The sequence below is a fragment of the Drosophila novamexicana genome, unplaced genomic scaffold (assembly GCF_003285875.2).
Source record: "Drosophila novamexicana strain 15010-1031.04,08,12 unplaced genomic scaffold, DnovRS2.1 tig00001395-arrow-arrow-pilon, whole genome shotgun sequence".
NCBI classification, from domain to species: Eukaryota; Metazoa; Arthropoda; class Insecta; order Diptera; family Drosophilidae; genus Drosophila; species Drosophila novamexicana.
Window position 1 is genome coordinate 618,840 of NW_020824854.1, and position 17,428 is coordinate 636,267.

The window sequence follows — 17,428 nt, forward strand, 5'->3', positions numbered from 1 at the left end:
GTTTTCTTCCCATATCGTACATAAGTCTAAATGATATATAATTAACTAAAATATATATGTATATATATATGTAGTTGAAAGTCAGTTGATTTCTTGTTGGTTTTCATTTTTGCTTTTGCGTTTTTTGTGTGTGTTTAATATATGTTTTTATTATAATATATAAATTGCATATTACATTGTTTACAATTTGTTGTTTTGCTATAATTTCATCAAGTGCAACACACACACGAGAAACTTTACAAACTCAAAGCAAGAAAAAACTAAACATTTTCGTTTGTCAATGTTTTGGTGTTTGTTTTGTTTTGTTTTGTTTTTTGTTTTCTTTTGTTTTTGAATGCAACTAAACAATTTTTTAACCTAATTTTTTTGCTATTCTTCCACACAATTTCAATAACATTTTTTGTATGTTTTTTCTTGTGACGCAAACGCATGTAAAAGTGTTTAATTGTGTGCGATGTTAATTCGGTGTGTGTGTGTTTTGTGTGTGTATGTGGCTGTGTGTGAGCGTGTGTGTAGCTTTTGAACGCCGCCATTTTGTACATGAATGTGTAGGGATTATGTTTAATTGTGATTCGATTTTTTTTAATACAAGTAAATGGCGCGTTTAAAAGTTACATGCGTTTGCGTGTTGTGTTTTTATCCATAAACTTTCTTTAGTTAAAGTTTAAGTTATTAATTTGTTAGTGTGTCGGGATTAGGTGTGCGTGTGTGTGTGTGTCAGTAATTTAGTTTTATTATTTATATATGTAATCAGTTTTCTTGTTATTCTTGACTACACTCAGTATGTTCGTTCCATCAATATTTGAATTTAATTTGTGTTTGAAATATTTAATATGCTTTGTTGTTGTTGTTGTTTTTGATGTTGCCGTTGTGTACGTCTGCCTCTCTTCTCATCGCGATCCAATATGCTCCACATAAATTCAACTCCTCCAGTTCTGTATGATTTGTATATTTGTTGTTTGTTGTCTGCTGTTTGTTGTTGTGTAGTTGTTTGTTGTGTTGTTCAGCTGGTTGTTGGCTGCTTACACAATGGTAATCAAATCTCAATTGTAAATCTCCACTTTGACATCGCCGTCATTCTCCTTCTCGATCATGCCCTCATTGGCCGCATTGTTCCAGGCGCCGTTCATGCTCTTCGACGAGGAGAAGCACAGCTTCATGATGAATGGGAATTTGGTGCCTAAAGTGCCAGAGTTGGATAAATAAAGATGGGCAAGAAAAATGCATTGTTATAGAATAAATGGGGTTCCTTCGTTGCTAAAAGCCGGTTTTTATAGTATTGTTGTAGTAATGTGTATAAGTGTTGTATATCTGAATCAAGTTATTTGCTTTTCGCAGAGTTTCGTAATGGGACGGAAAAATGAAAGGAACCGTGGGTAGTGGGTAGGGAGTGGGTGGATAGGAGAGGTGTGGTAAAAGGAAATAGGCATTTAATTTAAACTTTGTTGCGCAATCAGAAAAGTTGGTCATGTTTATGACCGAAGACCCAACGCGGCCCTGATTTTATACGACGCCGCGTGCAATTAAAATCATTAAATTGGCAGAAATGTGTGTTCAGCAGGTTGGTACCCTGTAAACTGAAAAGGTTAGACTATAAAGAGCTTTCTGATCGAAGTATAAAGTTCCTGCGGAGTCTTGATTGAGCTACGTCTTTTATGAGAGACTAGGCATATAGGCCCTTCATTTTACCCTATTGCCATCAGTGCAGGGTATTTTAGAAAGGGGCTAGAAACGCCCGATAGACCGTTAAAGGTACTTGGTAAGCCGACTAACCGAACAGCATAAGCGTGTTTTATGTGCCAATTAAATGCGGTAGCCATCATAAAAATGCTTTGGGACCAATGCAATCAAAACCATTCAGATGTAAAAATTGCCAACCATCAGCAGAGCACACATACGACCACATTAATCTATGCCTGTGTGTGTGTGTATATATTCCCATAAACACACATACACAGAGCGAGAGAGTCTGTGCAAGCGAGAGGGCTTGCAAAATATTTTGCTAGATGCATAATTTTTACAGCCTGAAAGTATGCAACGGCAGCTGTTTGCATTTAGCATTTGCTGTTTGCTTTACGTGTGTGTTTGTGTGTGTGTGCGTAGGCGTGCGCCTGTGTGAGTGTATTTGCATTCCTTACATTTTTAATTACTATTTACCATGCACTCGAGCGAGCACTCGATGCAGCAGCAACAGAAATGCATCAACAACAAATATGCAAGCACCCACCAAAATATTGACAAAATATATATACACGCACACATGCACACGCGTCTCCTGCTCGTTTACCTGCTTAAGCCTCACCTCGCTAGGCTGCCGTTGCGCTCGGGTATTTGCATAAAAGATTTTTACGCAAGGTGTAAACAATGATAGGCAGAATACCCTTGTGCAGGCAACACACTTGGCAATGGCAACACCTGTGAAAAGGTGTGCCAATGCCAGGCCAATGCATGCAAATTATTCTCGGGGCACGGCATTGCGCATAGACAGCCACAGCACGCAGCAGGCAACTAGGTTAAGTGAACGAATGCATATCAATGGAAAGGTTGGATTGTTATCGATTATGTGGTACCGATTGTCGATAAATAAAACCATCCCACTGCATGCGAGTGGATCGATTATTTGATATTAATGACAAGGGTTGTTTTTGTAAAATCTAGTTACTTAAGCAACGACCTCGACTGTGTTGCATTAGCCGCAAGAAGAACTTTTGCATTGAATGCGGCTCAGATGCCATTTTCTAGAAGTAATTCCCATAAATGGAAGTGAATTGGGCAAATCGATTGGAAATCAAATTGATTATTTTATGAACAATTGCTGGCAAATGTTGTAGCCCATGTTGACAAGGTAAATAAAATCCGAATGTAAACATGAAAATAATAATCGGAGACAAAAATTGCTCGAAAGTATTTATGGTAAAAGTTTAATGGGTCGTCAGGACAGAAAAGTCCCGCTAGAAAGGGGGCTACAGAGCAGATGTTATAATAGCTTTTGCCGCAGGACTGGCTGAGGGGGCTTGAGAACCCATAAAATAAAATAACTGGCTACCGAAATTGTTTATCTTAATTACCAAATTAAAATTTTCAACGCGACTCATAACTAAAAACTTTTGCACAGCCAAGGAAAATGAAAGAGCAAAAGTTTGGCGCGAGGCTGTGTTAAGGTAGGGTTGTTTCGAGTGGTTGGCGGTTGGTGGATTGGTGGATTGGCGGGTTTGGGGTTGGGTGTGTGCTGGGTTGTGTTTTGGTGTGATGGTTTAGTGGGCCGGCAGCAAAAGTCAAGAGGCCATTGCGAGAATGGCGCCCTAACTTTTGCATATTGCCTACTTTTTGGGGTTGTGGTGGTGTTGGGAAGTTGTGGATCTTTTTTTTTTTTTTTTGCGAAAATTTTGTGTAACTTTTTTCTCAAATTCTTTTTATATTTACTGGCCATATGCACAAAATTTTTAAATAGCCAACTTTTTGATTTGTTTCGTTTTTTCGAAAAACACTTAAACACAACACTATCTCACCTTTACCCTCAATAGGCAGATGGTTGCACTTCATGATGGCGAGCACGGCCTGCGAAATGTTGGGGAACTCGATCAGACCCGAAGACGAGCGCTCTGTCTTCAAGGGGAAGAGACGCACAGATGTGGCTGGCACCTCCTTAATGTTAAATATTCCAATAAGCTGATCCTCGGTCAGACCGGGCGGTGTGTTAAAGAAGTGCAAGATCTATTAGGAATAAGAATATATATCATATAATTGAATTAAAACCTCGTTTAGCTTGCACTCACTTTGCTCGGTGGTTGAATGCGATTCTTGCTGGCCTGTGCCGGTGATAGGAATCGATTGTTTTTGGAGCCAGTGTACTCCTTGAAGCTGGGTGTATGATCCGGCAGCAAGAATGGATTAATCACCTCCGATAGGAAGTTCTGCTTTGAGAATGCAATCTGTATTTTGCCGCCAGTGCCAACGGGAATGTTATTCAAGTGCTGCACGCAACGTTCAACGGCAACCGAATCGCCCATTTGTACCATGGCGGTGCCCTCCTTTGTCTTCAAGAACTTGATCTGCAGAAAGGGTTAGATGTTAATTTTGAATATATATATTTTTTCTTGTCCGTCTTGTTTGTCAGCTTCTATCAAAGGCTTTCAAACCATATAGTTTACTCTAATGAGATTTACCCCGAACTCTACCATGAGATTTACCCCGAACTCTACCATGAGATTTACCCCGAACTCTACCATGAGATTAACCCAGAGCGTTAATTTGCTACATCTGCAGCTTCAATAATTTGTGGCAGGTGCATTTACGTGTACTTGCACACAATTCTGGCAAACTATCATATTGACGCATCGACCGCTGAGAGCTGTCGGTTGCCATTTGATTGAATTTTCGTGCAGTGTCCACCCCTTTTTACTCTTACCCATTTCTTAGCCGGACCTCGAACGTGAGGAAAATTTAGGTATTTTTTTTATTGAATTCAATTTAAAATTTATTTCAAAATGAAATTATCAAATTGAATGAAGCCCTTAACTTGGTAGACATTGTGCTCTCACGATGTGCCACATTCTATGAGTATATTGTAGAATTATTATATATATATATATATATATTATATATTATGTTGTACGTGACAAATTACCAAAATTAGCGATACGAGTTTGAATGCGAGTAGCATATGTTTGGTAGAAGAATCAAGCCATAGGAACTTGGCTGGCAACTGTCAAAACCATATATTCCATCCTAGTTTAATTTATAGCATTGCGACATTTGAGTCGAAAATTGTGTCAGCTGGGTATAGTTAAGGACGTGGTTGCGAAAATTCAATGGGCTCAGTTTGAACATTTTACAGAGCGTTTAACCGCGCTTTAAATTAGTGAAGTTTATGGCAAGGTCTTAAGTGCACTTTCCAAACTAATTGTTAACATGTGTATAAACCCTCAATTATTTGTGGCCAAGCCTTTTGGCACCCCTTGCGGCGGCAGCAGCAGCAGCATAAAGTTAATTAACCAATTCGAGTGCAATAATTACACGACGGTGAAAGTGAAAAATCTATGGAAAATGTTGCAGCTTGGCCGTTTGGCTGTTTCGGCTGCTTGGCTGGTCGGTTAGTTAATTTGGCCGTTAGTTAACTTGGCAATTGAATTTGCAACGCGGCCAGCTACTGTTACTGTTACTGTTACTGCTGCTGCTGCGGCGAGGCATTGAACTCAATAAGCGAAAACGTGTTTTTGCACCTGCAGCACCAAATTGGCAGCTCGCAATATTTCGGTTTTCATTTTGTTTTCAAACGCCGCCAATTTGGTGCATTTAAGCAAAGTTTTCCATAAACGAAAAAAATGCGCTTACACAAATGTCATTTTGTACTGCGTGGTCTGTTTTTTTTTGTGATTTATTTGTTGCAGTTTAGCTGCTGAAAATTACCCAACTTGGCTTGGAGCTTGGGTCAACTGAGTTATAACTGCAGGCGGCATTTTGGACAAATAATTGCAGGCTGTCTTTGTGTTATGGTCTTGGGCCAGTTTCCACTTGAAAGTGACAGGCAAATTGTTTGTTGGTTTTCGCTGCAACAAGCAGCAGCGGCAGCGGCACAAACAACTTGTCTCTCATTCAACAGCAGCAACAAAAACAACAAACTATGGCAATCAAGTCAAGTGCCGCAATATTTTCTCAACAAGACATTTCTATTAAACTGAAATTGTTAAGCGAAGCGAAAAAATATAGAACATTTGTAGAGCATGCAAATAAGGTACAAGACGCAATGAATGCGTCCAATTTCCTTGCACTTATTTCTTTCGCTTTATTTTTTTTAAATATATTTTGATTGATTGTTTTTATTTTTTAATTCGATTCAATTTGAAGCTAAACCATTTTTTTTAATAATTTCTTAAATATTTTTTTTTCTTTTTTTAATCTTATATTTTTGTGAAATAAATTCAAATCAAATAAAATTTGAATAAATAAACACATTTTGCTCTAAAGGAATTAATTTATCTTGGCATGAACACACGCTGTGTTTGACCAGCCAGTAGATTATTACAATTGTTTACTTTACATCAAATTTGGATCTGCTTAAACGAGTTAATCCTTCCATAAAATATTCATTGTTTTATTTGCAAAAAACAAATTTTCACATAATTAAGTTGTAAATAATTTAAAATGAAAGTTCCGCTAGGAAAGCCGAAGGCAAACAGATTACAGTTTATGGTTGGAAAAATCATTGTTAAAATTTAAGAAAGAAGCTTAAAAACCGAAATATTGCTATCAAATGAAAGCAGACACGAGGCAGCTGTACCTTATGCTATGCCATATATAAGCCGCCCATATATAATATATACATATATTTGTTATATATTTATTTATGTATACATATCGAAGCGCATACGCTTGACTGACGGCAGGAATCCGAATGAATACGAATAAAACATGGCAGAGAGAGTGAATGAAAACTAAATGAGGCTTATCGAAAGGTAGGCGGCCCACACAATCCAGACACGAAAACCCAAAATAAAATTGTATATATAAATAAATATAGACCATAAATCAGTGAGGCAGAAAGCGTGCAGATAGCCCGCCAATTCCCAAGCAGCTAACAGCAGCTAAAACAAAAGGCATTTATGAAATCTGTGGCAAATGGTGCGGGGCATGCTCCATACGGCGACGTACGGGACACACGCAAAACAGGCGCCAGGACATTCACAAATCAAAGAGCGCTCGCTCTTCATGGCTCACTGGCCAATGGCCACCGGTCAGAGCTGGTTCGCATTGCGAGCGAAGCGACAAACATTTGGTGCGTGCCTAATGAGCTGTGCTGTTGCCCTTTGCCCTTTTCTGCCGCTCACCGAAGCCCTCCTAGTAGCTAGCTACCCGCTCGCTCGTGCCCCACAATTGGACGCCCAGCAACCAATTCCCCATCAGATACTTGAATGCGTATGTTGCGTTAATTAAAACAATGCGAACAATTTACCAAGCGCTATGATGCGCTGCGAGATACCCTGCAAAAATGTTTGTTTTATTAATTTTATCAATCTATGCAAATAATTTAAATTTTTCCTTGCATTAATTACATTAGCTATTCCTATCATAGATTTACACCTCTTAGCTGCTTCGTTGTATAGATTGAAGCCTTATTCTAATATTTATTAAAAATATCTTTTATAGTAATTTTGTACCAGTCAATCCATAGAGCCAGAAAATATCCTCATTGCTTACAACGGCATTTTATTAATTTTGATATCAATCCTATCATACATTTAAGCCTGTTCTCAGAAACAGATCGAGGATCGTTTACATATTCATTACAAATTCCATCTCAAGCTTAATATGCCCCATAGCTATCCTCTATTTGTGTTTGCTGCTCAATGTGCCGTGGCGTCTGCTGCCGTTTGATTTAATTGCTCACGCGCTGGGCGCCAACAACAACAGCAGGGGCAGCAGCAAAAACCCGACAACAATAGAAAGAATATTGGCTGCAATGGTTGCCCAGGATTTCACCCAAGCCCAAATAATACGCACATCCCCAATTCCCAAGAGGGCAACATGACCCCTCCCCAAACGAGCCAAATGCCTTTTTAATGCGCATTTAATTGAGTGCGTGTGATTGTTGTTGTTGTTGCTGCTGCTGGTTGTTGCCAGCTGTTGTTGTTTAAAGATACTACCGCTTTTGGCCTCTTGCCTCGTTTTTGACAAGCCATTTAACCTGAAAATCAATTTGGCCGATGACTTCATCGCAGCTGAAAAATAATTAAATCGATTGATTGCTAGGCGTTCTTTGGCACCTTCGTCTAGTTTAAAGCAAAATCAACACATCAGCAAAAGGTAGCTGGATAACCGTCAAGGCGGTGTGCTTTGAAAATTACAGTCAAAAAATTGGGTCCGAGCATGGACGAGGGGTGTGTGTATGGGATATACAAGCGACATACTCCCGGGCTGTTCCCATCATCTAGCTCATCTTTTGGCTGATTGCCCCTAATTCACTGGGATAATCGAATCTCTTTTTTTTTTGCTTTAAGGCTGGGCCAAGTACATGATTTCTGTGTAAAGGTTTCTATCAGATACCCTTTACAATGACCAAGAGATTTTCGATTAAGAAAGATTCATCTGAAGAACTACTCAGAAATATATGTAACTCGTTTAGTTTGAGATTACATCAGAAAAATGAGATGTGCACAAGTTTCACAAGCTTTACCACCAATCCCATTATACATTATATCATTTGAAAAGGAAGAGTATTTCCGTTTCGTTATGTAATGCACACAAGCTGTATATATTTTATCGCTAATCTACAGCTCATGCCTTTAAAATGAGATGCGCCTGCGATGTGCGTCCCAGGCACATTAACACCAACAGGAGCCAGCCGCAAGTTCAGGCAGCACACTTTGATTGAGTGCCCATCAATTTCTCATTCGCAATTCAAACATGTCGGACATAAACTGATGGGCAGCACACACACGCGCACACATACATGCACACACAAGCACACATAGACATGCTAGTTTATAATGAGGTTGGCATAACACGTGGCTGGCTTCTTTAGAGCTCAATATAAAAGAGAAAATGAGAGTCGGCGGAGCAGCTAGAGATTGGTCTGTGTCTCGAGAGCAAGTGGGAAATAGAGACGAAGAAGCGAAAGGGAGAGAGCGAGAGAAAGAGAGAGAGAGAAAGAGAGCGAGAGAAAGAGCGAGGGGGCAATGCATGTTTTGTGGCTTAGCGAGAGAAGCCAGTGAATAATGTTTGCGCATAATCATTTTTAATGGCTAATGAGTAGTTTCCGTCTCGGACAGGAAGTTTGTAATAAATCTCAACTGGGCGTCGGCCACCCTAGAGCCAAACACAATGAGAGAAATGCGAACTAAATTGCCTGTGCCTTGAATTATCCTAGCCAACTATCCCGACTTCAATCCCTCCCAAGTCCCACTGACCAAACATGTTGGTGACTGTCCGCTGTTTGCTTTAGGTTGCTGGTCAGAAGTTTTCTGCTTTTCTTTTTATTTTGCGCGTAAATTGCATTTAATTGTGGCTGGGCGTGAACAAGTACATAAGGCAGGGCGGAGCGGTATGACATTGTGTGCGTGTGTCCGTGTTGTAAAGCGCCGTAAAGGCTAATGTAGCGCAATTGTTGAAAAATTGGCTAGTGCTGAGATTTATGAAGTGGAAACTACGCTTTAGATAAAAATGTTGCCATATGGTCAAAGATAAGCTAACTACAGTTACTATGTGGCGTTGCCATATGGTCAACGATAAGCTGTGAATGTGAGAGCTCTAAAATTATTTGCTAATAAAAGTGTTGCGCTATGGTTATTTACACTGGCGTTGCCATATAATCTGAGCGAGATTTAGAAAAGTGTTGCCATATGTTGTATATATTTCGTACAAACCAGCAGCGGCCATTTCTTTTTGACTTTAAAGAGCTACAATATATGTAACCTTTCACCTATTCCCAGGTCTATAGATTTTAAATCAACTCCCACGTTGTATACATTTATGTTGCATTCCTGCAGAAGCCCAAGGGTCATGCGCTTTGTTTGAGTGAAAAAAAACTGAACTAAACTGACTTCGTTTTGCGTTGTCCTTGTGCCCAGGCGCAATTATCAAAGAACGCACACAGAGCGAGCGACTTAGTGGCAATAAAGTGAAAGCGAGTCCTGTTGCCAAGGAACTCACTTTTCATTTTTCTTTTTACCATTTTCGACTTTGATGTCGCCGCGCTCGGTTTATTTTACCCCATGCCTTTCAAGTTTTCTTTTTTATCGCAATTGTTAGTGGCAGGCGGCGGAAGGTGGGCGGCGACTGCGTGGCTCACAATAGTTTCGCTAAATGCTCCCCAAGCGCTCCGCTCGTACAATGGAGTGCCCATTTGAATTGTCATTTGGCAAAGGTATTCGGGTTTATTTTTAAAGGATATTTTCTGTAATTTTACCAAGTATGATTTATTTTTTAGCGAGCATTTTGTGTTACTCTAAAATGGTATCAATTCTATTCGCATTTTGTGTGGCACGTTGATGACGCTGCACTGATTGCTGCCCGCGGGCGTCTTTGATGTGAGCACACAACCCTCTTTAGCCCAACCCTTCCTCGCACATGTCCTGGCATTAATCTAAAACGCTTTATCTAAATGTGTTTTGCTGTGGACCAACTGGCCCGCGTTTGTACGGGCCTAGGGGCTTTAGCTTCTGCCTTCAATTTTATTGCGTTTCGTTTTATTTGCACATTTACAAATGGAAGTCACACTCACGAAACGTCTTGTGGTTTTGTGGCTAGTCTCGACAAAAATTCTTGCTGACGACCAAGCGAGTGGCGTATTTTTTCGTGTCATCTTGCTAAGTGCAAGTTTAAGAGCATTCCCGCCCACTTTTTAAAGGTCAAATATGACACAAGAGCTTTTCCTTCAAAGTAGCAATCCAAGAGATGTAAGTTCAGTGTTGTATACCTTTTTTGCTGCGCAAAGTAGCAACAGCACGTATCAAATATCTAACTATTTTATCACAGCATGCCATTCTATATTCAAAATTGCTAATATAATTTCGCCTTTTGATTTTCCCCAATTATCCACAAGCTATTAATTAATTTTATAGGCTTATCCATAAGATCTGCACTGTCGCAAGCCCGAGATTTTCAGTCATTTTGTGCAATTTATAACAAGTTAATATAGTTTATAGTAGGGGGAAACTTACCCGGGCAACATTGCCATACAGGCAGACCAAATTGAAGAGCTTATCTGTGTTGGAAGTGTCATGGTCCATGCCATAGACCATCATGACAGCGCCCTGAGGATGGAAAAGTGTATGAGAAAAAACGCAACAACAAATTAATTAAAATGCTGTCCAGATGCAGCAACAGGAGCAGCTGGCGGGTATTTGTGGGATGTGGCTTTGCCTCTGGCAAGGATTGCAGCGTGCGCAGAAATTGTACATTTAAATTAAAATTATATTTATGAAAAGAAATAAAGCTGCAAGCCAAGCCAGTAGAGTCTAGGATAGGTGGAGCTAGGGGTAACGAGGGATATTTCGATACTCACCTGAGCCTGTCCCTGTTGAGCGAAGGCGACTGGCGCATTGCGTCCGGCAACAACGCCGGTTGGCTCCTTCATGAGGCCAGTTGGATGGATGGCGGCGCCCTTCCAGTTATCCGGCTGGGTGGGATGGTATTCGGCTGCACCGAATGGTGGGAAGGCGGTGCCTGGTCCCAATAGTGGTGGCTCTTTAAATGGAACAAGATTGTGCGTTTGAGCTGGGGCAACAAGTTGTTGATGGTGTTGGTGGTGGTGATGATGTTGTTGGTGTTGTTGTTGTTGGTGGTTGTTGTGGTGGTGGTGGTGGTGGTTGTTGCGATGTTGTGTTTGTATTGTTGCAACTACAGTTTTTGGTGCAATTCAACAATTTGTTATTCACATTTTGCATGCAACAACAATTTAAACAAGAATCGAAAAAAACCAAAGAAAAAAAAATAAAAAAGAAAAAGCACATAAATAATTACGAGTTTATTAATTAAAAAACTTAAAAATATGCTTAAATTTAAATTACAACTTTTTCTATTTTATTTTTTCGTGTTGTTGCATGCAAAATGTTGTGTTTGATGTTGAAGCGAGTCGCCAGCCAAAGGTGCGTTACAAATTTATGAAAAATCCAATTTAAAGCCGAAAAAAAAATTTGTTTTGCCTCCTTTTTCATTCGAGTCAAGGAAGCAGTAGTCAGAATTGGTAGCTGGGCCTTGGGTGGTTGTGGTTATTTTTTTATGCCAGTTGCGGCTTGGCAAGCCAGTTAATTGAATTTTTTTCATTACAATACAACAGTGGTGATTGCTACAAGCTACAAGCCAAAGTACAGTGCATGAGAAGCGCAAAGAGAGGCGCAAAAATGCGCAGCTTATTTTGCCAGCAACACACATTGGAATATGGGATGCAGTAGTAAAGGGAACTTATTCGATGATATTAAAGCAGCAAATGCGCTTTTCTTTCCCACTGTAACGCACAATATGCATGTATATGTATGTCTAATATGTATATCCTAAAAACTGTCAACATGCAGACCCGCAATAACCCATAGACAGGCCAATAACAAGGCAAGTCTAGCAAAGATTTACCGACCAAGGCTACCAACCACCAATTTCTCATTTCGAATAGCGCTACAAGCTGTCAAAATACCGCTGGGCAATGTGTATGTGGCACTTGCTAGCAGGGCACATTAAAGAAAACGTTATATAAAAAAAGTTGACGCTATTTAAAGTCAAGATTTAAAACTTTTATCAATGTTACGTCAGTTACAGGAATTTGCATGCCACTTGACTACTGCCCATCTCTTCGCTTCACAATTTTCTGCTTTAAGCTGCGCTTTTGTTTTGATTTGATTTAGTTGCTGGGACCCAACACGCCAACGGCAACTGTTTGTTTACGCTGGTTCCAAATATTCTGGTTCCATCGTCGGCGATTCTACCTGACAAAATATTTATATAAAAATCCACACAGGGTTGCGAGCGTTGAGCGCGCCACTTGCTGCTATTTGTTTGTTTTCTTTTTTTGCTTGCTAGTTTTTGGCTACCAAATTGCGTTTCGGTCCTACACAGAGGGAGAGAGAGGGCGAAGTCCTTAAACCTTGTGCCATTTGGATTGAAAATTCGCAAATATTTCAAATTCCTAACAATTTCTCATAAGGATTTTACATTTTTTCTATTTTTTATATATACATGGCATTAAATCCTTCGCACTTCGCATCAAATACTTTTGCTATTCGGTTTTAGTTCCAGTGGCCTGAAGCTATGGCTGGGCAGTCAAAACTAGAAGTTCCTCCGATAAACCATAAGCTTTTAATACGTTTACAGTGTGGCAAGAGCATCAGAAGGTTGCCAGCACATTTCAATTTAAAATTTGGCCTTAAGCAAATAAGCATAGATAAATTTTTGGGCCACGGCAGCTGCTGCTGTTTCACCCACACGCTGAGAGCAAGTCAATAAATGCTCCTAAACTCGGAACGTGCCACAGCCTGTGGCAAGAGGTAAACACTGTGATTCATTTTAACTATTGCCCCTCAAAATCAACCTCGCACAGAGCTTTAATTGAAATTCAGGGACGGGTCGCTGATTTGTTGCCTGGCGCATGGGGCGTATGCGTGACGCGAAGCTCAAGTCTTTGGCCAGGTCAAGTGTATGAGAGAAAGAATTTCATTGCCCCGAGGTTGGGCAGCTGGCGGTCGGAAGCGTGCCTAAAATGTTTAAGCATTTTGCGGTACCGTGGGGCGGGAATTGTTGCATGCAATTGCTGGAAAATTTTCACACGCAAGGCGACGACGCCAACGACGTCGTCTCAGGTGTAAATTTTGCGCGCGCACAAAATTATTTTAGATTATGAGCAAAGCGTCAGGTGGAAGTGGAAGTTCAGCGAGAGTTCCGGAAGTTGCAGTTTAGTTTTTATGAAGCGCAAAGTGTGCGATGGCAATTTAACTCCAGTTGGTTAGTTGGGTTTATTTGCATGCGAGTTACTCATACGACACGTGGACCACAATTAGGTGCGGAAATTGCAAATAATGTAAACTAATGAAGTTCGACAAGAACGCCAGCGGTAAGTGCAAATAATTACTGGGGCTTCTAAAAGGAGGTGTTTAGAAAGTTTGTTTCAAACTTGATTGCGACAATATAAAAGTAAAATTGTATATATTTGGTCGGGAATTAGACAAAGTTCCGGCGAAGTTCGGCATCGAGGTGCTAATTGAAGTTTGGCAATAATGTATAGTGCAATTTGGCAACAAAGAGTGACGCTACAAATACCTAGGTGCAATAATTGACAGCCAAGCACGCTTGTTTGAATGAATTTTGGCAACAAGGTGTAAGAATGTTGCCTGATGAAGTTTGGCAGCAATGCATTGTGCATTCTTGCCCTAAGCCGCTTGTCAAATGTGGCAACAGCGCAATGATACACAAACAGCCATAAAATGAACGACAAAATAAACATAAGATCAACCAGGCGCATTTTTAACATTACCACCAACACCACAACAAGCAGCTATAAACGCTAGCCTACCCCCTAACCCCCAGCCCCTGCTGCCCCTGGACCTGCCATAGTGCAATGCTGCTTGCAGCTGTTGCTTCTAGTGAAAAATGGCTACGAAACGGGCCACAAATCCATTAAAACGGGTGCTGCTGCTGGTGCTTCTGCTGTTGCCATTTAGGGGCGGAGGCGTGTGCAGGAGCCAAAAGCTAGAAAAATAAAATGCAACTCGTTCGGCATATGCAACATTTATGTGGCGTTTATTGCAAATGCACACAGGGAGCAATAGCAAGAGAAAGAGACTGGGGGGGAGAGCAGCGACACACACAGTTGGAAGCGTACAAAGTATTTATGCTGCAAATTGTTGCATACTTTGTGGCATATTGGCGCACTTTGTCGAGCGGCAAGCGGCAAACGGAAACGGCTGCAAGTGGGTCGGGCTGTTGGAGGTGTGGATGAGGGTTTTGAATATCGCAAAGCATTGTGCAAACGTTGCCAACCTTAATTGCAATTTGCTTAAATGTATGCTACACTATTTTTCACTAAGCCACTAACACAGCAGCCATCCCCAACACACACACACACAGCGTTATGCATCTCCCCCCTCTCGTTGTTGCTTAGGTGTGCATTTTACTTTCGCTGTTCAATGATTTTCAATTTGTCAGAGTCAACTTTGCTGCGCAACTGTACCAAGAGTCAGGGCACACAACCCCTACAGCTATAACCCTACCCTCCCGCCTTCCCGACCGAGCCCTGCCCTAGTCCGACTCGTGCTTGTTTATCTGACTAAAATGCATGGCTGCCACGCCCAGTAGCCCGCCCTCGCTTGCGCACAGCACTCACTCTGCTGTCATGTGACATTAATTTTTCCGGCAATGCGGTGCTGCTTTTCCAACTGCCCTCCCCCACCATCAGCCCACACAGTTTGCGCACGTCTTGCATAAACATTTTCATAAGCAGCTTCCAGATTGAATTTGTTTTCATAAGCCAAAACTATTATGTGCCAGACTTTTGGGCTGTTCCTCTCTCATTTGGGTGTGTGTGTGCCATGATACGACGACTACAACAGACTTTATAAAAAATATATTATAAAACATGTGTGTGAGTCTGGGCTGATTATGTGACAATGAGCTTGATTGGTTTTTAATGTTGTCGATGCTCGGGGCACAACAACTTTTTTTTTGGCAATAGCATAGATATTGTGGCAGCTTGATTTAGTTGGAAAAAATTGGGAAAATATTTACCGAGCTGTGTAAGCGTTTACTGAAAAACATGTGCGGGCATTTGGTTTTAAAATTGACAATTTGACTATTCTATTTTATTTTATCTAGCTTATTTAATATATTTAAATTCGATTTTAAAATTGATGTATCCTTGATATTATATTTTTTATATTTATATTTAAATTTTGCACAGCTCGAAATATTTCTAAGCCCAAAGCTTGCATTTTCGTTTCTATACTCCACTAAAAAAATTCCCATAATTCAATCCATTCGACAAAAAAAATAACAAGTAAAATACGCAACAATCAAGAACGAGTGAGCACTCAAGAAGAAGAATATAAAAAACGCGGAATTGTTATCACCAAAAAGGAAGAAGATGGAATTACGGCAGACAAGAATCCAGCAATGAGCCAATTTATATGCGACACGCGACCAGAAACCGAACCGAACCGTAGACCAATTCCCCCCAAGTATTTGACTAAAGCACAACCCCCCGCACCCGCTGCCCACAGAGAAATTAGCCGGAGCGGAGAGAAGGTTAAGATATTAGGAAAGGATTTGCGCGTGAGGTTTTTTGTTGGGCGCTTAACGAGAGCTGCGCGCCATTCCGCTCGGTGGCAAAATAAATTTTCGTTTAATTCTCATGAGCTTAATTACATTTACGGTCGGATTTGAATACGAATAAACGGGTGTAATTGTTGTGCCATGACAGTCGTTCCTCTCTCTCTTTTGGCAAATGCAAACAGGACGAGTTCTTAGAACAAGCTAATTAGACACGCAAAATGGCATCTAAGTTATTTCGTTTGATGTCACGTTTATAATAATTCATAAACATCTAAACAAGTGGTTGACTGTGCATGTGTGTGTGTACTGTGTGTGTGTGCACAGCAAATTGACGCAGCATTTGGCTTTGCTGCATCTCTTTGGCCTGGCCTAATTAACGCATTGGCAAACACTTTCATAGCCATGGTCAACGTTGTGCTTTAATGGCATGCAAACACACACACACACACACACACACACACACACACAGGGGCTTGTGTGCAATCAACTCATATACACACACACACACCCACATGCAGCCTTTGGGCACATTTGTGCCATCAAAGAGTTAAAATTTGGTCCATCAACATTTCTATCCCAACATCAACGTCATCTCCATTGACTGAAGAGTTCTTTACGTATTGCACTTCAATTTTTGACAATATATACTCGCTCTCTGCCTCTCTTTTTCTCTCACACTTGGCAGCTGTCTCGCTCTGTGCTTTGGCCACATTGGCCCAAAAGAAATGCCAAAAGATATTTGGCCAAAAGCATTTGAGTGCAGAGCATGAGTACCATATAATACGATACTAGTTTAGGGTCGGTTAGCATAGTCTGGGATAGATTGTTAGTTAGATGATAACATGGCGTGTGTTGTTTGTTTGGGGTCCCTCCCCCACCCATAGCCACAGTTAGCTGTGGTTGCGGTTTGATATATTGGCCTGTGTGGCATTGGGGGTGGTGCTGCTCGGTTCTTTTCCATTTATTTTTGCCCAGCTTTTGACATTTTCAGCTGTTTGTTTTTGCTACTTAATGGATCGTCATTTGTGCTTTCAATAAAAAATACAGTGAATACTGTGCTAAGAAAACCGACTAGATTTGTAATATTTAATATAGTATAGTGGAGATACTTTAAGAATGGCATGTCTAAGCCATTGAAAACTTTACTAAAAAGATTTTTATTCAACGGCTGTTTAGTGCAACTGCAAAAAATTAAAATCTTGCTTTCGCTTGTAATTCACAGGCTGTTCTAGCGTTGTTGAAAGCTCGCACAAACTCGTTTGTAAAGTGTTGCATACCAAAATTTGCAATTGAAAAGTACCCTCAACTAAATTTAGATATAAGAACTGAAAGCTTCCTTATAATGCACAACCTATTGAACTTAACGAGTGCATACTGTAGGCAAATATTGTTTTATTTATTAAACAAATTGCGCAGCAACGGTCCAAAATTGGGCGACAATTCGTTTTGGTTACTTAGTTGGGTCCTCGGTTCGATTTGATTAAGTTGCCGTTTTATTGGATTTTTTTGTAGCCTGATAAGTGGGCAGATGTGAAAGCGAAAATCGATAATGCCTTTTGGCATTAGCATGCGCCTTGGCTACAAAAAGCAGAGGGAGAAATTGATGGACAATTTTGATATTGTAATTTGTGAACTAGCGCTGGCTGCAGCAGTGGCTGTGGCAGCCGCCAGCTCGTTG

The 17,428-nt window shown here is 40.5% G+C and overlaps 1 protein-coding gene across 12 annotated transcripts in view; it reads right to left on the reverse strand.

Annotated features, from left to right (window-relative positions):
• Positions 1 to 346: 346 nt before the first annotated feature.
• LOC115767430 (heterogeneous nuclear ribonucleoprotein L) overlaps positions 347 to 17,428 on the reverse strand; it is a 145,104-nt gene continuing 128,022 nt past the window's right edge. For 10 of the 12 annotated variants that reach the window (XM_030711709.1, XM_030711715.1, XM_030711713.1 and 7 more), the window contains 5 exons: positions 11,003 to 11,184; positions 10,659 to 10,751; positions 3,777 to 4,052; positions 3,510 to 3,714; positions 347 to 1,180 (listed from right to left, as the gene is read on the reverse strand). In XM_030711709.1, coding sequence (XP_030567569.1) covers positions 1,044 to 1,180; positions 3,510 to 3,714; positions 3,777 to 4,052; positions 10,659 to 10,751; positions 11,003 to 11,184 — 893 coding nt within the window. In that variant the 3' untranslated portion in view covers positions 347 to 1,043. The remainder of the gene's footprint in view (positions 1,181 to 3,509; positions 3,715 to 3,776; positions 4,053 to 10,658; positions 10,752 to 11,002; positions 11,185 to 17,428) is intronic. The other 2 variants (XM_030711712.1, XM_030711714.1) reach the window with 1 other exon arrangement.